The following is a 22,554-nucleotide window of genomic DNA, read 5'->3' on the forward strand; positions in this document are numbered from 1 at the left end:
TGATCATTAATTAAGCCAATCTTGTATTAGTTGGAAATAATATAATAGAAAATTAATTAAATAATATATAAATTTCTAAGGTATTATTAAGATACTGATAATATCTCTCTCGCTATTAAACCAGGTGATTGCATGATTTGTTTAACTCTTCTTAGGTTCAGATCAAATCTTATTATGTCTGTCATACGTGAATTAATATATTTTACTCATTTTCATTCGCATAGAACTTACCCATCCAGACCGACCTTTTTTACGTACACGTGTCCCATATTGCAAACTCTCACTACCGTAACCCAAATCTTCTCTAAAATTTCTAAAACATATTATTAATATTTAAATATGAAAATTGTTATAGTTACACGCTTGGCATTTACGTTCAAACACCGCACGCGTAAATTTCTTCTCATTGGCTTCAGCTTCCACCACAGTCAGCAACCCCCGACCTCTGTCTTTTCTGCATCCAAAAAAGCCCACTAAAATTTCGGTTGTTTGGGTGTTTTTTTCTCTCTCTCTCTCTCTTAGTTTCTTTCACACAACATTTTTTCCTTCCGCCAACTTGGATTTGCTCTTCCACCACCTCAATATAAACTTCTCTTATCTCTTCTCTTTTATGAAACTTTTCGCCTTTCTTCTTCCCTTTTATGAAAAGTGTTTGGAGTGCTCTGTTTATGTAACAACTGCCTCATTTCTTGTCATCTTCACATTCTCCTCGCATAATCGCATAAACCCACTCATTATAAACAGACTACTCTGTTTTTGCAACCATTCGTTTCATCTTTAACACTTTTCTTACTATGGAACTTTCAGCTAGACGCTTGCCTGTTGAACAGAGTAAGTGCTTATGAATGAGTTCCAGATTAGATTTGAATTGTATTACTGATATGAATGACGCCGGTTGATTGAAATTACGCAGATGTTGAACAAATAGTGAAAGAGGCGCAACACAGGTGGCTGAATGCAGCTGAAATATGTAAAATAATTGAAAACCATGAAAAGCTTCAAATACTTGCCTTCCAACCACAACAAAGGCCTACGAGTATTATTTCATTCGGGATTTTGTTTTTTGTAAATTTCTAAGGTCCAATTTGCTCTGGCTTGATTTACATTAATTTCAGGTGGTTCATTTTTTGTCATTAAGCTGCGAGGGCTCAGAAAGTTTAGAAACGATGGCCACGTGTGGAGTAAAAAGAAAGATGGAAAGACCATCCAGGAATCTCATGAAAACCTCAAGGTTCGTGCAATAATTTGATGCAGAATTTATGTCCTATGCTGTCTGTCAGTTTCGAAGATTAACAAGAGTGGAAATCTTACAGGTGAATGGAGTTGCGAAGTTGAATTGCTTGTATGCTTATTTGGAAACAAATACAAATTTTCAAAGGCGTATTTATCGGTTGATTGAAAAGTAAGAAACTATAGTCTCTCCTCATAGATTCATGGGGCTTATCCAGATTTTGTCATGGCAAGCTTTTTCGGAATATGTTTTTTATTTTAATTTATTTTTTAATTCTTTCTCTCAATAAATTTGCTTAGATGTTAGGTCCCACTATGGGAACTATCGTGTTCAAAATAAAAAATTTAAAAAAAGGAAAGTGGGTCCTTTAAAATGTGGTTTGCAGGCGTTGACCGGCATTAGAGTCTGCCTATCTAGATCTCTGGTTTGTGTGAATGTGTATGTATCCTCTGAAAAATTCATGAAAATATGTATGCTCACTGTTGCGGTAATCTGATCTGTTCATGGCTTCTCAGCTTTGTTTGGTTGATTTGAAGTACATGCTTAAGGTTAATATGATTTCCTTTTTCCCTTTCAATTTGAAGGAAAGTACAAATTTTTGTTGTGTTGATTTCTGTTTTTGATTTTTTACCTAGTTAATTGAATACTGTTGATGCAGGGAACATGACGTAGCAATTTTTCATTACAGAGAAGACAAGGTCAGATCATATGGTATCTTTCAGTTGTGTACATAGCCATATTTTAAGTCTTAATTACCTTTTTTCTGAAACAACCAGGAAAACAGGAAAAAGACAACCAAAGTATCCCATCAATCTTCCCTTGAAGCTAGAAAAGCTATACCCACGTTGGTGGTAACAGGTTCTCAGGGTTCTTCTTCTGGCACTGTTGATAATGGCAGTAACCAATTGCCTCTACCTCTACAAACTACCGATACAAGCAACCTGGAAAACATTCAGGGAAATGTTGAGTCTGCAGGTGCATTGTTGTAGCTTCTTTATATTCTCAGCTTTTATTTTAGTAAACATGAATCACTAGTGTTTTGTAATTTTGGTGATAGCAGGTGGTTCCTCTGGCATTGTCAATCATGGCAACTACCAATTGCCTTTGGCTCCAAAAACTACAGATTCAATTAACCAGAGTAACATTCAAGCAAACGCTGAATTTTCCGGTGCAATAATTGCTGTAGCTTCTTCTATGTTCTTAGTACTTTTAAGTTTATAATTATGAAACACTAGTGTTCTGTGATTTGGAAGATACAATTCAACACTGCATTGATAATTGCTTCAGATAAATGATGATTTTTTTGTGCAGATTTTAGCAACCAACCAAGTTCTGGATTCCATTCTATCCCTGATTTACAGCGGAATTTGACGCAGATAACAGATGCAGAATTTTCTGGCTCTCATAACTTAGTATCATTTACAGGTAATCGGTCAGTTTGCTTTAATTTATTAAAATATTTGCTTGCCAAAATTCTTGCTTTTTGTTCCAGGAGATGGTGCGCCACATTATGTTTGTGAGTGTCAGAATCTGCCTTCTTCTCAAGAGACTGAGAATGATTTTCCCCCAAACCCTGGTACAATTAGTAGCCCCTGTGAACTGCCAGAGTCGGAGAAGTCTGCGGATCAGGTTTCAGAGGTGAGGCATGATAAGTAATTTTGGCTCCAAAGGTTTACCATCGGATGAAATGGAGCCTGTTGACATAAAACTTCTCCTCCTATTCCAATGAAAACTGCCCTTTCAATCAATCTCATTCTCACGTCTTTATTTTAACAAGTTTAAGAACATAAAGTAATTGTAATTTCTGTAGAATTTCTGAGTGTTTAAACCAAAAGATTATACTTTCTGAAATTTATAAGAAGTAGCTTTGTTTGTTTGCTGACTTTGGTTTTCATTTTGCCCCGTATGGTCAAATTTTGGATGTTAACATTTTTTCTTGAAATTATTAGAAAAACAAGGACAATCTCAAGCTAGTAAGTGACATTCCGGCAGAGCTTCTTGCCAAAACCTCTACTGGATATCAAGATTGCATGATTTTCCAGGAGAATCCAAATTGGCAGGTAAAGAGTTGATGATAAAGCTACTATATCATTGTCATCGCATTGGTCTCCTTGCAGAAATGAAAGAATGTGACAAAGAAACATTAGCTATTAACAGTTTCAGTAATGAGATGCAGGAACCCTCTGCCTCTATGCAGAGCATTATACCATTGATATTAATGTTAATGGGGATGTTGCGACTCTTTTCTTTCTGGGCTATATCTGAAGTTCATGCTTCATGATTCTTGCACACTGCCCATGTTTTGGGTCTCACTATTTTAATCTTTTGTTACTGAAACCATCAGGAAAGCAGGAAAAATTGCAAACGCAGCAAGAACCTGAACATTTTGGACATAACAGGTTCTCTGTCAGGCATTGTCCATCATGAGAGTTACCAATTGGCTTTGTCTTCACAAACTATATATACAAGCAACCTGAGCAACATTCAAGGATATTCTGGGTCAGGTGCATTCTTGTATCTCCTTTATCTTCTCACAGGTTTTAGTTTTTAATTATGTTCTCTGGTCTTGTAACTTAATTTATATTATTTAAAAAGTAATAAGTTGATTAGTTTGCTTTGATTGATTAAATTATGTGCTTGTTAAAACATCTGTTGCTTACTTTTTGTTTAAGGAGATGGCATGCCAGAGTATGAAAATCTGATTTTTCACCGAGTAATTGAGAGTGATTTCCCCCCAAACCCCGGCATAACTGGTACCCCTTGTGAACTGCTGGAGTTGGAGTCTCTGGAACAATTTCCAGAGGTGAGGCATGATAAATATTTTAGTTGTACTTGTGTAGAAATCCTAAGTGATTAAGTTACAAAGAGGACACTTTCTAAAAATGTATTTGATTATTAACTCCAAGTTTAAGATTGTAGAATTAATATTTTTAAACATCTTCATCCTGTGCATAATTTGTAATGAGTATATTTATATCTATTTAATTTTGCAGGGTTCCAACCTTATTGTGGATTCTATTGATAATTTCGGTGATATTACAACTAAAAGTCTTCATAAAAGATTTGAAGACCTGTTATCATTGAATTGTCATAATAGTAATATAATCGAAATTTCATTGGAAAAGGTAATATAAAAGTTGTTTTTACATAAGGTTTTCTCACATAAGTTCTTGTATTGATTCCAGAGTTTTTTTTGTTTGTTTTTTTTTATGGATTCAAACAATTCACTGTTACTGTAAAATTTCTTATTCGAAATTTTATTTCATAATTTTGTAGAAGTTTCATTTATGGCTCAAGAAACTTGGTGAAGGTGGAAGTGAGTTAACAGTGTTAGATGTAAAAGTAATACATCTTATAGCTGCACTTGGTTATACTCTAACCTTACAACAAATATTTGGTGCAATAAAAATTGATATAAATTTAAGTGATAAAGATGGATATACAGCTCTTCATTGGGCAGCAAAATATGGGAGGTAAAGTTTTTAAAATTAGTGGTAGGCTTTCCATTTACTACTTATTAAGGTGCATGTAATGTGAATTTGTTTTTATTACAGGATGCGTACAGTTGAGTTTCTCATCTGTCAAGGTGCAAATCCCGTATTACCATCTTTTCCCAAAGGCAGCACACCTGGATTGGATTCTGTCACTGGCACACTAGTTGACTTGGATTTTGGCATTGACACGCCAGCTAGCTTGGCTTATAACGCTGGACACGACGCAGTTGGCAGGTATCTTGAAAAAAAAGCAAAGGCCGTGCAGGCCGCCCTGACATTTGATGATGATGATGATGATGATGATGAGTTCCTGTAATGAAGTCAAGGTTTGGCTTATGTAAGGTTAATGAATAACTAATAAAATTTAAGGGGTCAACTAAAATTTTAAGGGTTTTATTGAGAGTGTTATTTATTTAAGGCGGTTGCAAAATAATAATTATTGACAAGTTGAATTCAGCACAAAAACAATTCTGAACATTACCATCAAAGAATATCAGTAGAATTTCTTGCTTTTTTTTTTTTTTTTCTACAGTTGGATTGACCATAAGACTCAAAGTTTTAAACTCACTTGATCTTTAATTTACAATACACATTCAAATTCATTTCTATATTATGAAATAATTAAACAGTTAGTAAACACATTTGGAAATCATTGGATTAAAATCTTCCCAAAAATATTTTGATATTTAAAAGGGAAATTTTGTTGAGAAAGAGGATACATTTTTGAGTTAAAATCAACTTATGAAGTAAAATTAAATAATAACACCTCCTAATACCTGTATATTACTTAAATCTTGCTATGACCAAGCACATAGAGATATTAGGTATAAATATCTTATATTGCTTAGGGATAATAAGAAAATATTGGTTAAATTTGTATTTTGGGTTGTTAAACTTGTGATGAATTTTGTGTTTAAAATAAATAATATTTTGCCAATGAATTAGGTTGATGAATCGGATGTTACAAATAATAGTTCATTGAGAGTTCAAATGAAAAAAAAAAAAAAGTTAGCTTGAAAGTTGAAATTAAAAGTGGGATGATGAAAATTTAAAAAAAAAAAAAAAGAAGACATTAACTAGTTTTGAGGTACCTTAAAAGAAAGAGCTCAAAAAAAGTAATATTATGTATATATATTTTTTGATATACAAATATATATACACAGATGTGTCGTCATATAATTGGATATTACTTTATCATTAATTCAAAATCATTCAATCACATAATAATATATCATGTATGTATATATTTATGTATCAAAAGTATATATATAAATATATAGTTTTATTGATATGTATAATGCAATTCAACCATATAGCATTTTAAGTAGGCCAAAAGAACTTATTCTCACCCTCGGTTTATAAAAATATCACTTAATAAAAATATTTAAAAAAACTAAAAATTTATCATATTTCACTCTCTCTTTCCCAAGGTTTAAAAATTGAATAATTTTTTTTCACCTAAAATTAGAAAAATGATTTTTTCTCCCTAGGGTTTTTACCCATCATCATTGCTGGCAATCGGAGACGACAATGGTTGTGACAATGATGACTGGAAAAAACATAAAGGGAAAAGATTTATTTTCAAATTTTTGACGGAAAAAATTGTTAGATTTTAAAATATAAGAAAGAAATTTGATAAATTTTTAGTTTTTTAAAATATTTTCACTAAATGATATTTTTACTCTCGAATTTTAACAAAAATATAAGTATTTAAGTTTCTCAACATTAACAGATGAAAATTTGAAAAAATAGTAAACTTTGAGTGAAAATAAATATTTTGGCCAACGCTGGCAAAAAGTTTTGACAATTTGCAATACATTTTGCTTATATAATGACTCATGAACAGTGAACACATGTTCCAAAGGGATGAAGCCTCATTGCTAACGTGATACAATTAGAATAATTGTATGAAACATCATTTGAACAACCATTCGCTATGCATGCATGATTGTCCATGTGATGTCATAATCAATATTATATATGTGATAAAATATTCGATAAAGTAATTAGGGATGAGGAACATTCATACCTTTGATTGGAAGGTATTTTTATGTTGACAAATAAATATATTCAAACATCTTATATCTAATATAGATAAAGTTAACTTTTAAACTTTTCATTCTAACCTTTTTATTTTTAGGTTATCTCAGTTCTGTCCCTTAAGTAGACAAAGTCATATTTAAGTCCATTAATCTTATAAAACTTAAAACTTTCGTTTTAGGTATTGGATACAATTCACTCTGTATAACCGTAAGCCTTTGCATCTCATGATTATGGTCCCAACAATGACCAGTAAATTATCTACTTCTCAGAATAAGAGATCTTTATTTGAATAGTATATGAAATCACAGAAAGCTTGTTCATACAAATTTTGCAAAAATGTATGCAGTTTTACTGCACGACTTCCCCTTTGTAACAGTTTTGTTAATGAAGTTAATACCATGTATGTCACCTTGTCTATTGGGCTGTTCATCTGGTCTGGTGGCATTCTTTTCTTTATAGCCCTTGGCACTCAGATTACGCAAGTTGACCAAATATATATTACGGGAAAAGATCAACCATGCCCTATTTTTATACAAATTTGTCATACAAATCTTTTCATCTTTTAATGGGTGGCACAAAAATGGTGCCTGCAAAATGGACATGGAAAGTATTTTATGTCTGTGAACGAGAAGATTGCATGAAGATAGTGGGGATTAAACACGGCAGTGAGCCATGCTCAGTTACGCCGGCTTTGGCACTGTCCACCGAGCTGTGCTAAGCCCAAAGCCACCACAGTAGCAGACCTATATATATATAGAGTCGTGTTATACCAGGGTTTTGACGGTCCGATCCATTAATTTTTATAAAAAATAATTTCATCTTCGACATTGTGAAGTTGAAAAGATGAAAAGAAAACTAAGATGAGCGCATACCAGTGTAATTTCCTTCAACCTCGAGTACATCAATGTGCATCATTTTCTGCATATCGAGTCAACGAAAGAAATGATAGTAGCTAAGCAGTAAAGAAGAGAAGGTTGAGAGAACTTCTGAAATCTGAGCGGTGGATCAGAATCCTTTTGGGTCCCTTTGTTAACGCGAAGTTTTTAAGCTTAATTACTTTCAAAGCAGATTTCCTGCATATATTTAAAAAAAATAGAAGACATACTCTCTGACTTTTGGTTTCTCTTTTTTGCTCTGTTTCATTTCAGCACCTTCCTTAAAATGGCCACGCATTTGCCTGCTGAACAAAGTAAGGAGCAAATCAGTGAGTTAGATTGGTCGGAATCGATGATGTAGATGTTGAAGAATTACTAAAAGAAGCTCAACGATCATACGGGATGATATATTTATCTGTCAACCACAAGAAAGGCCTCCAAATGAGTTGAGAAAGATGACCATAACTGGACTAAGGAAAAGGATCATACTACTTCACTATAATGATTTCTTTTTGTCCTTTATCTTAGTCCAGTTATGTTCACCTTTCTTAAATTCTCTCACTCAACCTGTGCCGCTTCATTGCAAAGGATGTACCACCTGAAATTAGAAACTCAAAACACGATAAAACAAAATCAGAAAGCATATTCAATTCAGGCCGAGAGTATGCCTTCTTTTATAGATAGGAAATCTGCTTTGGAGGGGTAAATGAGTAATTAAACGCAAAACTTCCCGTTCAGAGGGGTCCCTTTGAGTTCAATTTTGTGTCCGCAGGCTCCAAGCTGTTCTATTTTCCTCACCGACCCTTACATTTCTTATGGGAAGTGGGTAGTAAAATATCCCATTATTATGCTTCTGGGTTCTTCTTGTCTTAATAAGGGTTGTTTTGTCTTTTCATTTTAACGAAATATCGTGTTGAAGGTAAAGCTACGCTTAGAAAAGAAAGGATAAATGGTTTTTCTTTGTTGAAACAGGAGATACAATTAATCTAGAAAAATACTGTTGATTTGGGTCCCAGGCATTTTGTGCATCGAATCATATAATGCTTTTATGTTTTTTTGAATCTTTTTTGTATGCTTTGGGTAAGAGAAGAGACATTCGAATGTTCCGTAACATTCTGTCAAATAAAATAAACATAATTGTTATTAATATTGATTTTGGAACAGTGCCAGATACCCAGAACTGGAACCAAAACCGATTGGATAGGAACTTGTCCGTACAAATTCAGATTCTAGTTCCAAGTTCTGATGCGAAGTGGTGCAGTAAATCTACATACATTTTTTGCAAAATTTATATGAGGAAGCGTCACGTGATTACATGTACTAAATCTGACATGATAAGTCGATAATTTACCGTTGGTGCTTGTCATGTCTTCCTACTTATATGATATAGGACCGGACCTTGATACTGCAAACCTTGGTAGAGGACTGGGACCTGTGCTCCCAGAAGATGAGCCTTCAACAAACTTAGCTTTGCTACGGCTTGAACTGTAATCAAGTGGCCCTGAACGGCGAACATTCCGGTGCCTACCTTCACTGCTCTTTATGTTTCCACTATTGGGATCATAGAAGTGATCCTGGTTATGGGATGATGATCCCCTAAAATAGCTGGAATCATTAGAACTATACTGTGGAGTTGAATCTCCGCGCGGCTGCCTTGTTATGGGAGAGGCATGTGCTAATGATACAGCGGGTGAATGGCGGGGTGATACACTTAGTAATGCCATTGGGATGGATGGGGAATTTGTGTAGTACTGACTATATATTGATCGGAGAATGGCATAAGGAACATGGGGTTCAAGAGAACTTCTGGGAAGGAATGGCGATATCTCACAAAGTTGGTCCAGAAATATAAGCTTGGCCACCATATGAGATCTGTTTAACAAAGGGATTTTTCATCAACATCCATAACATCAATAGGAGCTATAAATCGTCAATCAGAAAAATGAACAAATGCATATCCTTGAATGATCATTTGTAACTTAGGAAAAGTTTTATCTTTGATTAAATGAAAACAAAAAGAATGAGAAGCTATCCTCTTACCTGTTAGCTTCACTCCAAGAGTCTAGTATTATTCCTGCAGAGAATTTAACAAAAACCTGCATTGCAGACTTGATGCTAGCTTCCGCTGAAACACGGCTTTCGATATCAGGATCCAAAGGTTCACCAGCATGGCCATTTGAGAGAGCCTGTCTCTGGTGATATTCCCGTTCCAATCTAACATACTCACGTCCTGCAATCACAGCATGAATGCACCTGCAGCAAAATTCCCCCATAGAACAAAAAAAAAATTTTAATTATTGTAATTTGTGCAAGAATCATAATGATTAACAGCATGAGATAGTACTTCAGTGGACAAAGAGTTGAAAATTTGATAAGCAAATATCTTTAAAATAATTTCACGACTCTTTAAGATGGAAATTGCCATGGATTTGTAGGAAAGAAAATTGAAAACCCACCTTGCCAAACAATGGATATTGTTGTTGAAACCTCCAGTGTCAACATTGAAGCCAGTGGTGTTCCATATACTGGAGGTCATGAAGCTTGCAAACAAGTAAGGCAACAAACTCCATGAATCATCATGTGCACCTCCAACCTCCTCCAAAATTGATCTTACCCACTCAGAATCATGATCAGCAACCACACCAACACTGTTTGCCACTCCCTTCAGCCTCCTGATTTCCTTCTTTTCAGGTAGTTCTTCAGGTATATGCTTAACCACCCCAGCAAGTAAAGAGTATATCAATGGTGCACCTTCTTCTAGAACAGTTCCAGCAGCTTCAGCTAGAAGGTTATCAAAAGCTAGCGCTTGGCCTGCCTCAATGCAAAATCCAATTAGTGTGTCCAAATCCACTATCTGCTTCAAAATGGCCTCTCTTTCTGTTCGGTCACCATTATGCATGCTGACAGCAACTGCCTCCAACAGCTCACGATTTGAACGCAATGATGTGTCAATGCAGTTTAAAAGAGCAGCTGTATGATCTTTCATCATTCTGTCCAGCCTATCCACCCCATAACCACCAAAAAGTCGGATGAAGGCTTGCAATTCTCTGAGATCAGTGACCGACTCAGCAAAATATCCACCAACAGGCCTTGTGCTTTTGAAGCATTTGTGCATTGGTGTAAACAGGATTCCTGCACCAGATATATCTTTGACAATATTGTCTATGTACCAGTTGCAAACAACTTCAGTTGCTGATCCAGTGAGTTGCTCTGCTGGTTTATCAAACGCATGCAGAGAAGAAACTGGTCCAGTGAACGCCTCTGTTAGTAAGACTTCTCGAATACCCTGGGTTAAGTCCATGCTAATATGCTGTTCTGCCAGGTGGACAATGCTCATGTGTCTCCGAATAATTGATTCCAAAATGGAAGGCCGTTGAAGATCATTATCAGTTTTCAGTACAGCAAGTATTCTCCTCTTGAAATTCCCAAGAATGCATTCCCTCATGTACTGCACCAACATGATCCACCATATCAAGAGACCAAGTAAAATAAACTTAAGCCAGATAGCATAAAACAACACTAGAAAAGGCAAAGGAAATTGTCTGTTTGTGATCACTTGAGTACATTAAAGAAGCCCTACTTTGAGACACAAAATTGATTACAAACTAAGGTGGTTAAATCCCAAAACAATGGATTTTTCAATCCTAATGAGGAAGACTCAATCCCAATTAGCTCTTAGAATGCATATCAATCTTCAAAAACAAGAGAGAAAACTAAAAACTTGCTAGACAAAATATACAATAACTATCATTGGAAACTAACATCCTAATCTAAGGGCAAAAGTGCACTCTAATTAACAAGAGGAAAAGGAATAATTGGCCAATTGATATTACTTGACAATATTTACACTATGATGATCTTAAAATTCACAGTGAAATAGAAAACAGGAAAATGACAAGTTTAACCTACAAACAGAATGCAATTTGTTCCCTTTAAGTGTTGGAAAAAAGTTGACTAGCACTGTTCTGATTCATGATGCCTAAACGACAGACTAGATTAAGGCAGACAGAAAGTTCATTAGCAAAGGAATGAACAGAAACAAAAAACATAGTCATTAAAGAAGAGGGAAGCAAAACATGAGTAGGTGTCCCATAAAGCAAGCCAAAAAAAGGGAAAAGGAAAAGTAAAGAAGGAAATAAGAGTAATCTAATCAACTATAATGTTCCATAGTTGGATTCTACTAACACAAAAAAGAGTGGACCAGTGCAGAAAGAACACCTCACCTCCCTTAGAACAAACACATGATTAAGAACACATATAGGCTCCATATCATTCAAAACTGAGCATAAGTTGGTCAATCTCTGCATTGCAGCTTCTAACCTGCCACAATCAAGTAAGATTAGATTTCATCAACTGTGAACATTGGTAGTTTTTCAAGAAAAAAGATTCATGCCGTTAATAGAAGTGCCTTACATTTTAATAGAATTATTATTTTCAGGATAGCTCTCACGACCAGGCAACGGAAATCCAGCCGCCATTTTTGGAGATTTTGCAGAAGGAATTGAAACTCTTGATGCATTATTCAAATAAAGAGCTGCCTGCTCAGGAAGAAGCTGAGATTTTTCTCAAAGTTAGTTTTATGGAACATATTACCATCAAATCAGTTCTTACACTAAAATAACATAATTACATAAGAATAAGACCTTATCAGCAGAAAAAATGTAAATACAAACCTGAATCTCTAAAGCACCAAATCCTCCTTCAGAATCAAGAATGTTGATCAGTCCCTCCAATCCTCCCATGATGGATTCTATAAGAGACTCAACGTATAGAACTGCATCTCGTCCAATTTTAGTAACCTGTTTGCAGCATCAGATAAGGTAAATTTCTAACCGCCTTTTTTACACGTCAAGAGAGATGTCTATTCAAAGCATGTGATTTTATACTTTTCTGTTAACAGAGTTGTATTTGGATGTATGCATTAGAAGTAATAATAATTAGAATAACAACAACCTTTTTTCTAGCTGCATTTGACAGATTTACGAGAATGAAATAAAATAAATAAAGAAGTAGAAAAAAAGCTTTTACAAGCTCTCCAGTTGCACTAAAGCTTTGTTAGGTGAACTTGTTACATTAATCCTGCTCCGCTCTAGAAGCATTAACCAATGTAATTTTACCATGATTAGGTGGTCCTCGTTAAACCCTTTTTGGTTTTCAACATGCAAAAGTATGTATAAATGAGAGAATAAAAAGGGTTTGGGTCAGAAGTGGTCTTGGTTTTTTGGTGGTGGGAAACTGGTGCATTGTACCACCTCTTCAGGAACAATTGGAGAAGCACACTCTGGAAAACTACTTGCCACACCAAGCCATGCACAGCAATGCTGAGGACGTCCTTCTGGACCAAACATAGTGTTCCTGAAAACCTGTAGTGACAGTCAGTCATGCAAAGATTACCCTTCAGAGGATTAAAGAAAAAATAAAAGCAGGTTTAATATCACTTCACAGTTAAATAATCCCTAAAAAAACAGCTGTGGAGAAAAAAGGCAATAAAATACCGCGGTGAGATGTTGGTGGTAGAAATACAGCTTTCTGAGACTTCCATGCTTCGATAACTGAGACTCCAGTTCATCCACACATCTATATGACAGAGATTCAAACACATTATACTGTTTCTTTTGCATCTCTTGGTGCTTGTTTGTGTACACACATGTAATTCTGTGATTTCACTTATCAAATATTGAAGATAACATGCATTATTGACAGGAAATGCACAATATGCATTATAAGTTAATGCAATAATAATAACAGTATAAATCAAATTTGGAAGCTACCTGGACCAATTGTATGCCGCATTTCCTTCAGATAGTAATCCTTCCTTTCCTGTGGAGACAGTAGCTTTCTCCAAATGTCTTATGTTAATAGATGACCGAGCAGATGTGACAATCATCAATATTGATAACCAATCCTTACGGAAGTCCTAATTGTCAACCAGAAATTATTCATATCAAATGATGTACTTTTAAAAAAATTTATCCACTCCAAGTGGTCTTGTACTGGAGCTAAATTAATCAAGTGGCCTAGTATAGGAGCCTCATACAGCATTAATTTAAATATAATAATTGGAGTTTGTACTTATGTTTGTATTTGTGGTGGGTATGTTTAGTCTACAGCAAATATGTTATAGTATAGTTAGGCCCTTACCTCTCAACTTAACAGTCAGGTTTCAGTAACACAGAGTTTTGAAACTTAACAAACTACAAAATTTTGATAAGTGACCATGTAATATGGCATCGATTAGGCAAAAACACAAATAAGTTAAAAAACCACTAGCATTAAAATGTATATATAAACAAAGTTATGAAGAACAACAAACATGCTAACACACAAAGAGGAACACAAGGAAAGTAACAAAAACCTCAAAAGGGTTCAGTTATCATCAAAGATTTCCCCCAGGGTTCTTGATTAACTGCACTACTAACATTTAGCTAGAACCATAAGGGAAAATGTCAATGCAACATTAGCTTCACAAAAGCACACACATACACGGATGTACACACAAAATAAGAAAATGCTAACCTATATAGGAATCTGACAACAACTCACTGTCTTTCACCATGGTTTCTTGTATTTCATTATCTTCTAAGTGTTAGTCCTAGTCACGCTCATGATTTGACTTTAGCTTAGCAAAACCACTGTTATAAATTTATGGTATGCAACACCTAACCAATTATTCTATCAAAAAATGAGAAAATATTCATTTAACATTGACGCTAAATGCTGGCAGCTCATGCAAGTTGATAATATTTCAGAAGGCACCATGAAGACCCGAAATAAGTAAATGTATTCTGCAAAGATTCTTACAGATAGATCACATGTGATGGCAGATACGTTTTCACCCTGTGGTTTTGGTATGTTTTCAAGTTTCTGAATTATCTGCTGAAAAAGTCCTTTCAAAGTTGAGTCAAGGTCAAGGGCCACCATTCCAGGAGTTCCAAGTAAAAACCGGATTCTACCAGCACAGGACGAGAGATATGATAATGCATAACCTCGAATTGCTGCATTTACAAATTAATAATTTAAAATCTTAGTCACCTGTAATACTAAGAGATCTTCTATTGCTCTAACAGAAAGACAAAATAAGTTATCTTTGCTTACTACCCACAACTAAGATAACATCATCGACACCACACTAGGCACCTAGAATGCAGAAATAAGCCAAAATTGCCAGCAACGACAAAGCAATTGTCTGTCCTCAAAAAGTGAAATATTTGAGTGCACAGTCAAAGATTTGGATATAATTTGGATAGGCCGAGTGCTTAAAAGTCACAATTCCTTACATGGAAATCAAAATCATAGTTCACCACTGCAAATAAATTTGTATAATAATAAACTAACCTGCAATATATTTGCGCACTAGACAGCATAGATGATCCATTCCATCTAACAAGAATCCAATAGTTGGATCATTTGGATCCTGTAAGCAAAATCACACCAGTTCAAAATTAGCACTTCGACTCATCGGTAAGCCTATTTCATGTCAATTGATTCAACTAATTCAAGAGAAAAGCTGACTTACTATGTCCACTGGTACAATTCGAGCAGCTTTAGATTTTGATGTTGCAACTCCAATATGTTGGAAGTACCAGATCACCTCATATTGAGCTAAAGCCAAAGCAGAAAACACCATCTGCAGGAAAACACTAAATCATTAGAAAAGACATTGATGCACCAAGTATTACCCTTTTCATGCAAATTAGGTTTTTATTAAATTTTAAAATGTTAAGATATATCCTGCTTAAAGAGTAAGATATTACAACATATAAAGTCTAATTTATTTTGTACAAGAACAAAATTTGAGTAGACATGTATTTCCAATTGAAGCAGTTCCCTGACAGCTTTACGAAGTTGGCAGTAATATCCTAAGCTTCTGTTACTACTCTGCTACCAGTGACAACTCCAAATATCCATTCCTCCCTCCTAATTCTCTAAAAATCCTACCAGACAGGTCAAGAATAAAAATAGAAAAAACTTTTGCCTCTTCCTCAAGAATTTCAATTTAGCTTTTAAAAAAAACATATCAGGCATCCAAGCATATGCGTATGTGATAAATATGACAGATGATGCAGTTCTTATTTAAAATAGCAATCATTTATTTTTCCCCTTTCTCAGGACTTGTCTACAGCACATTTGAAGAAATCTGTAGAAATTCTAATTACAGTCTTACCTGGATGTTTGGAGCCAATAAACTTGGCTGATCAGTGAAAAATATTACCATCCTTCCAATTTCTTGCTTTAACAATATTCTCCTCTCACGGTGTATCACATCACATGATAAAATTGCTTGCTCATGAACCTCACTGCAATCAACGACCTTACCATCTCATACTTAATTCTGACTTGCATAAAAAAAAATTAGAAAGTACTCAGCACACCAACTTGGCCACCTCTTTGCTTTTGAAAATAACATACCTTAGCATTTTCTCAACCTGTTTTGCCACACTATACTCCAAATCTGCTTCCTTTTGCTTTGTCCGTCCAGATTTTGCCATCTTTTTCGATTCTAATATTCGTGGCAAAACATATAACTGATAATCCTCATGCAATGGTATATACTGCATTTAACAATAGCAACAGTATAAACCACCACAAAAGAATAAGGAATGCAAAATAAAATTCAAATCATACCAGAAACTCACCTCATCTCTGAACAGTGTAAGAACTAAATTTTCCTTCAGTACAACCTAGCAACCATAAAGAACTGATTAAGTTAGAGAAGAAACTCCGCAAAATAAATTCTCATAAGCATTTCTGACTAAGACAAATAGCTACAATTTTTAAAGGTTTTCAAAACATGAGAGACAGAGACACAGTTAACAATGGGCATAACTAGGATTCTGAAACTCAAAAGAAGAAATTAAATAAAATTAAGTGTTACCAGGGCAATATCAATGCTAGTAACGCGAAGCAGCTCATCAGGGCAAACAAGATATCCAAGTAATACCCATTCTCGATAAGAAGTAACATTTGCAAGATCTTGGGCTCTCTGCAGATATAAAATTTATACTTGGTGAATGATGAACACCTCAATCAACTGAAAAAATAAGCCAACTAGAGTAACAGCTTAGCAAGCTGAAACCATACAGATATAATCCATCTAAAATAGTCCAAATTAATAATAAATACCATGGGATGAGCACTATTTGTGAGTATGTCTGGGTATCGAGGATGATATGGACTCAAAAATCCCTCATTCCTCAGCTTCCTTGTATCTGTAGATAAGAAAATAATAGGACCAACAGCCTCCAATACCTGGAAATAAGAAATCAAAATAATGTCAACATGCCTTTTAAACAGGAAATGATAAGGAAAAAATTATACAACTCCAATTCATAGATTCAAATGCGCCACCAAACTTGTCAAAGTAACTGACATTTACATTATTATTCAAATCCCCATATGACGTGCATAACCAGGCAATACTATTTAGAAATTTAATATGGAAACTGGCAGCTACACCTGCACTACAATCATAAGGTCTTGTGAGGAAGTTGTGAACAGATATACCAACTGAGCTTCCTCACTAAAAAAATTGCTTATTTACGTACACATATTTACTGCAAAATTAAATATTAAGATACGGAGAGAACTCTTTTTCATTTACAACCTTTCATCCAACAGTTTAACTTCTCCTTATTATCTGCAAGGACGTAAAGTAGTAAAAGGAAGGGAGGAAGAGACAGATTTAGATAAAATACAACTTACGGCAGGGTACAACTTTACAAGCAGAGGAGGAAAACTCCTGATCATTTTGTGATAGGCAGCATTTTAAAACAATATCTATATTTATTGAATATTTCTTAAATCCAATGGCCACAGACCAGCAATTAAATAAGTAAATATGAAAATTCCAAGAGACAATCAAGCATAGCAAAGTTAGACACTAGTAATATAATTAAGAACCAAAAAAAAAAAAAATTTTTATTATAATATCCTGCAATGCTGAATAAAGAACATAAATTACCTCCCCAATACGTGGGCTAACAAAATTTAAGTCTTCTTGTAACCCTTTCAATGGTGGATCATATGAGTCTATAAACATAATCAACCTGAAATGCAAAGAATGATATGATATATACATAATGGGATATTGAATCATGAAAGAATATGTTATAAGACATTGAAAAACTGGATAATTACACAGGCAGATAAGAACACATCTTAATGTAGCTTTGTGAGTGAAATTACATGTCAGGAAAATTCAAACAGAACCAGGAATAGAAATCTATGATTCATGTCACTGCATAACTATAACAAAATTCTACAGTTAAAAGGCAGTAAAACACAACATGTATCAAAGTTCATGATTACTGAAAAATTTATCCAAATCATGAAAGATAAGACATCGATCAGAAACATTTCTTACCGATGATAATAATCAAAGTCTCGGTCATTTCTTGACATGGCATGCAAAAGATTATACACTTGCAGCATCATTTTTCTCGGCATCTGTCACAAAAGAATTGATTGCATCATATCAGAACAATTCCGAATACATTTATAGAGATCAAAATAAAAAGATATCTGGAAGTTGACTTGCCTTCTCAGAGAAAAGGTTAACGCGGACAAAGGAACAGAAGACATCCATAAAAGCATGTAGTATAAGTGAGTTCTGATGAGGCTGCAAATTACTGTGACATCATAAGAAACCCACCTATTGTGTTTACATTCATCAACATAAATACAGCCATAACTTTTGCATACACAATCATGCCTATCAACAAGGTATGACAAAAACTTATCAGCAAGCCTTAGTAACATTGAACTCTTTGTTTCTAGCATCATTAATTGGCACCTCATTTCAATTCAATCCTCAACTCCCAGGTGATTATCATTTTAACAATTAGAAAAAGAAAAAAAAAGGTTAAAAAATTAACTAATTTTTTATACTCACCAAGAGAGTAATAACAGTACTACTTAGATCCAATATAAGTCGAAGAGCTTGTTCCCGAAATGCCAGCAAGTCAAGAAGCAACTAATTCACACGAAAGAAAGCTATTACCAGTTAAACGTGCAAATAATTGATTTGTGACATATAAGGAGAAATCAGCTTATATGAAATTTGGATTTCATTATCTAACATGAAAAGAAATCTGAGCGAGCAGTAGCAATGATTAAACATGAACTGCCAGACTAACAGCATCCCAAGGTCAATTTCAGGTTTTTGCATGAAATATATGAGTAAAAATTGGAACCAAGCAAACTAGATGACATATAATCATAGCCTTTCAATTTTTGAATGTTTTTGTGTTTACAGAGAATGAGAAGGAAAATTTTTTGCATCAAATACCTGAATCCATGGTTCCAAGCTCTGTAAATGAACTTCTGCACTGTCATGCATGGCATCCAAAGCAGCTTTATCCACCTGTACTATTGGTTGAAAAAATTAGACAATCACCTAATCCCATATTCTCAAGCAACAAAGAATAAATGACCACAAATTCAAAACAGAAGAATTCCAATCTTACTCGGTCAAGTTGCAACTTGCTAAAGTGCTCTGGAAACTTTTTTGATAGTAATAAACATATCCTTGGATGGATTGGGAACACCCCTGATTTCCAGAATGCTTCAGAAAACACATGACCTACTGGATCAGGGTAGTCCAGTATTTGGTTAAATCGATACATCTTGGCCATTAATCCATCGGCCACTTCAATAAGTTGGACCACCCACTGCAAGTTCAAACCCTTGTGGGATCCACCTGAACTACCCTGGCTTTGTCCATCAAGACTACCATTTCTAGAGGTTCTTGATGACATTGGAGAAGTCATGTCAGGACCTAAGTACTCTGTCCATCTCGATGGACCCTCCCATTCTCTGGACCTTACAGCAGGAGGTGACAATGATGCATCTTGGGAAGAAAAATGTTGCCTTGATTTTGCCATGAAAAAAATGATATCAATCCTCTCTTAATTTCTACAATCAGAAGTTGGATTTATGGTCAAAATCCTGCAAAGCTTAAAAATGTTACCCCACCTAAGCCTTTTGTACTATATTTCCAGATTTATTCACTACCATATAAGCATGACAAATATACAGCTGTTAGCAACTTGAAGGAATCAAAGAACAACAAAAAAAAAAATATAGAATATAGAATAAAAAATAAAACAGAAAACCTCAAACTACCTTCTCTCCATCTTTTCAGCTTCTAAGAAACATTATCATTGATCTACTGAGTTCTCATTTTAACTAAAATAAAGTAAAACCTCATGTCTCTCAGCTTTAAAGCCACCAAACTAAACACTATATAAAATTAACATCAAAACAAGAAATCACTAGCACTAAAACCATCCAAAATTAGTAGTAATCCTCCTTAAAATTTCAGAGCAAAACACAAAAACAAAAAGACAGTCAAAAAAGGAACAAAACTTAGCCTCATCTTCTCATCAACCTAACAGACGACAATCAGCTTAATAAAATAAAATAAATAAATAAAAACGTAAAATTCAGAGCAAATTACAAAAGACAGACAGTGAAGAAAATAATGAACAAAACTTTGCCTCATTTTCTCATCAACTAAACACAGAAAAAAATTGAGCACAAAATAACTAATAACTCAGAGCACAAAAATAAATACCTAACACATTAATTAAAAAAGTAGAAAAATTAGCCTCATTTTCTCGGAAATCAAACGGGCAAGAAACAGATGAAAAGAGCTAATACCTTAGTATTCAGAGGTTGAAGCTGAAGAGAAGAAGGCGCGTGAGTTTGAGTGAAAGCATGAAGCTCAGATCTGAGGCTGTGAAAGCAATAAGTAAGAATCAGAAGGAAAGATGAGAGTAGTTGGTCTAGTTATTAGCAGAAAGTCCAGAGCTGGATTTTCCTTATTTATATGTAACAAAAATAAATAAATAAATAACTCGTTTTTGTTTTTTTGATCTGAGTCAGATCAGACAGATGGGCCGATATTTCTTTTATCTATTTAATTTATTTATTTTTAATATAATTTTTACTCACGACATGGCAACTGCCTTTATTATTACTATTGTACCGAATACAGATTCTTTTATTTCAAAAAATATATACATATTCATAAGATTACTTCTATTCTTGTCATTTTCACGTAATAAATCCACTTAATAAATTTATATTTTAAATATGATTTTTTTTTCTTTTTTAAGCTTTTTTTAATTAAGCTTGGTGAGCTCAGGCAAAAATCAATTTAAATTCATTTTTATTATGAATAATCAATTTGAGTTTCAATTTAGTTTAATTAATCAGTGAACAATTATATTGAAAAAAATATATAATTTGAGAAGAAGTTGGAAAAATCATTCAAATTATAGAAAAAATAAAAGAAGAATTACAAAAAAAATAAAAGAAAATTATTTTTTAAAAAATTCGGTGTAATAACACTAATAAACCTTAAATTAAAACCAAGTGATCAAGCTCCAATTCAAATTGGGCTTATTTAAATTCAACATATATGAATAATATATGCCGTAAGATAAAATTGATGATTTTTCTAAGAATGATTCCCACCAACTCTTGTTGTAATTGGGACAAACAAACCCACCACCGAGAGTCCGAGACCAAACCTAGTTTATTTTTTTTTTTGTACTTAATAGTAATCTGCAGAAACTTAGCGTACCACATAGTGATGGTTTATTTTTCAGGATATGATGTTTGTCTCATTACCTTTTTAAGAGGCGACTAATGAGGTGGAAAGAAAAATTTGTTACAGTGGTATAAATATACCATAAACATGGATGTATTAATGAGTGATTTTATAAATTAGAAAATGGAGTTGTAAGAATGGTGGAGGGCATGATGCAATACAATAGGGCAATAATGTATAATGAAATAGGCTATAATAATAAGAAGTGTAATAAAATTATAATAAAGTTGAGTTGTGAAATAATTAGTGGAATGGGAGATTTATATAATAAGATGCGGTGCGTATAGTAGAAGGGAAATGTTGTGGGTTTAGCTTTAGATTATGACGAGGACAAACGTGACTTACAAAGGAAACCTCCATCATGCAGCCAATGCCTCATTTAATTCTTTAATTGTGACTATCTTGGATTCCCACTGCCTTCTTTCCTTAAGGTGCTTCTTTGTTTTCTCTACCAACACAGCTTCAGTTGTAAGCTACTCTTCATGAGCATATAGGCTAGTGAAGTTCAGTTTTACACTGAAGAAACAAGAAAGCCACTGAATTTTTGATGAAAATTTTACAAACATGACTAACCAGTGAAATTTTGATTTAAATTTTAGAAGGGAGAAGGACTATTTCCCACCCAACTTTTGATGCATTCTCAAATTGGCACCCACGGCAGATGAAAATCCAGTTTTCCCACCCATGAGCTGTTAAAATGGATGATATCTATTTGCATAAGGGTAAAATGTCCATTTTACCCTTGTTAGATGAAATGACCAAAATACCCCTCAATTTAATTTTTTAAAATTGATGTGAGGGTTTTACCATTCACCCCCCTTAGGTTTTAGAAACTAACATTTTCACCTTCCCTAAAGTTTTTAAACTTTAAAAACTAACATTTTCACCCCCAAACCTAGGGTTTTCATATTTTTCAAACTACAGATGCCCCCCATAACTTTCAAAACTAGCATTTCACCCCCATTCTTCAACTTCATCTCCCGATATCTTCTCCGGCGTCGTCACCGGCCTCCTCCTTCTCCTGGTGCGACGGTCGTGGTGCGACGAAGAGACGGAGATCTCTTCGTCGCTCGTCGTCCAGATCTGGGAGATCGCTCGACGAAGGTCTCTCTTCGTCGCTCGTCGCATCTGGACGCTGTCGCATCTGGAAGACGCGACGACGAAGGACGATGTCTGTTCTTCCAGATCTGGACGACGCTTCGTCGTCCAGATCTGGGCGACGAAGGGTCGTCCTTCGTCGTCCTTGTAGTCGGAGATGAGAGATCGGTCGAATGCGTCGGCCGTCGATGGTGGCCG

At 34.6% G+C, this 22,554-nt stretch overlaps 2 protein-coding genes across 4 annotated transcripts; one reads left to right on the forward strand and one right to left on the reverse strand.

Annotated features, from left to right (window-relative positions):
- The first annotated feature begins 490 nt into the window (after positions 1-490).
- On the forward strand, positions 491-5,245 carry LOC123198872 (calmodulin-binding transcription activator 3-like). Of its 2 annotated transcripts, none has more exons than XM_044613671.1 (15): positions 491-831; positions 914-1,036; positions 1,116-1,231; positions 1,314-1,402; positions 1,890-1,929; positions 2,008-2,206; positions 2,292-2,369; positions 2,543-2,656; positions 2,724-2,869; positions 3,181-3,291; positions 3,576-3,735; positions 3,904-4,034; positions 4,225-4,356; positions 4,508-4,704; positions 4,786-5,245. In XM_044613671.1, the coding sequence occupies exons 1-15, from the start codon at positions 795-797 to the stop codon at positions 5,039-5,041; spliced, it is 1,929 nt and encodes a 642-aa protein (XP_044469606.1). In that variant the 5' UTR covers positions 491-794; the 3' UTR covers positions 5,042-5,245. The 2 variants fall into 2 exon arrangements, with proteins under 2 accessions (XP_044469606.1, XP_044469605.1); XM_044613670.1 differs by having other exon boundaries at positions 494-831; positions 2,292-2,399.
- A 3,521-nt stretch (positions 5,246-8,766) lies between these two features.
- LOC123199059 (protein NAP1) lies at positions 8,767-20,469 on the reverse strand. Of its 2 annotated transcripts, XM_044613873.1 has the most exons (24): positions 20,304-20,469; positions 19,109-19,589; positions 18,931-19,005; positions 18,535-18,615; positions 18,181-18,261; positions 18,007-18,089; positions 17,605-17,689; positions 16,767-16,892; positions 16,519-16,626; positions 16,280-16,324; positions 16,053-16,195; positions 15,808-15,940; positions 15,160-15,270; positions 14,979-15,057; positions 14,445-14,638; positions 13,415-13,560; positions 13,139-13,220; positions 12,896-13,006; positions 12,317-12,442; positions 12,057-12,196; positions 11,867-11,963; positions 10,100-11,091; positions 9,684-9,896; positions 8,767-9,515 (listed from the first exon to the last, which is right to left on the reverse strand). In XM_044613873.1, the coding sequence occupies exons 2-24, from the start codon at positions 19,523-19,525 to the stop codon at positions 9,017-9,019; spliced, it is 4,167 nt and encodes a 1,388-aa protein (XP_044469808.1). In that variant the 5' UTR covers positions 19,526-19,589; positions 20,304-20,469; the 3' UTR covers positions 8,767-9,016. The 2 variants fall into 2 exon arrangements, with proteins under 2 accessions (XP_044469808.1, XP_044469809.1); XM_044613874.1 differs by lacking the exons at positions 18,931-19,005; positions 19,109-19,589; positions 20,304-20,469 and having other exon boundaries at positions 18,181-18,271; positions 18,535-18,600.
- Positions 20,470-22,554: the final 2,085 nt, after the last annotated feature.

The sequence above is a fragment of the Mangifera indica genome, chromosome 16 (genome assembly GCF_011075055.1).
Source record: "Mangifera indica cultivar Alphonso chromosome 16, CATAS_Mindica_2.1, whole genome shotgun sequence".
NCBI lineage: Eukaryota > Viridiplantae > Streptophyta > Magnoliopsida > Sapindales > Anacardiaceae > Mangifera > Mangifera indica.

Coding starts and splice junctions, on each gene's coding strand:
- LOC123198872 (XM_044613670.1), top strand. CDS start 795: ATGGAACTTTCAGCTAGACGCTTGCCTGTTGAACAGA. Junction 1,403..1,889: donor ATTTATCGGTTGATTGAAAA/GTAAGAAACTAT, acceptor CTGTTGATGCAG/GGAACATGACGTAGCAATTT. Junction 3,736..3,903: donor TCAAGGATATTCTGGGTCAG/GTGCATTCTTGT, acceptor TTTTTGTTTAAG/GAGATGGCATGCCAGAGTAT.
- LOC123199059 (XM_044613873.1), bottom strand. CDS start 19,525: ATGGCAAAATCAAGGCAACATTTTTCTTCCCAAGATGCATCATTGTCA. Junction 13,221..13,414: donor GCGGCATACAATTGGTCCAG/GTAGCTTCCAAA, acceptor TCTGTCATATAG/ATGTGTGGATGAACTGGAGT. Junction 13,007..13,138: donor ACCACCAACATCTCACCGCG/GTATTTTATTGC, acceptor CTGTCACTACAG/GTTTTCAGGAACACTATGTT.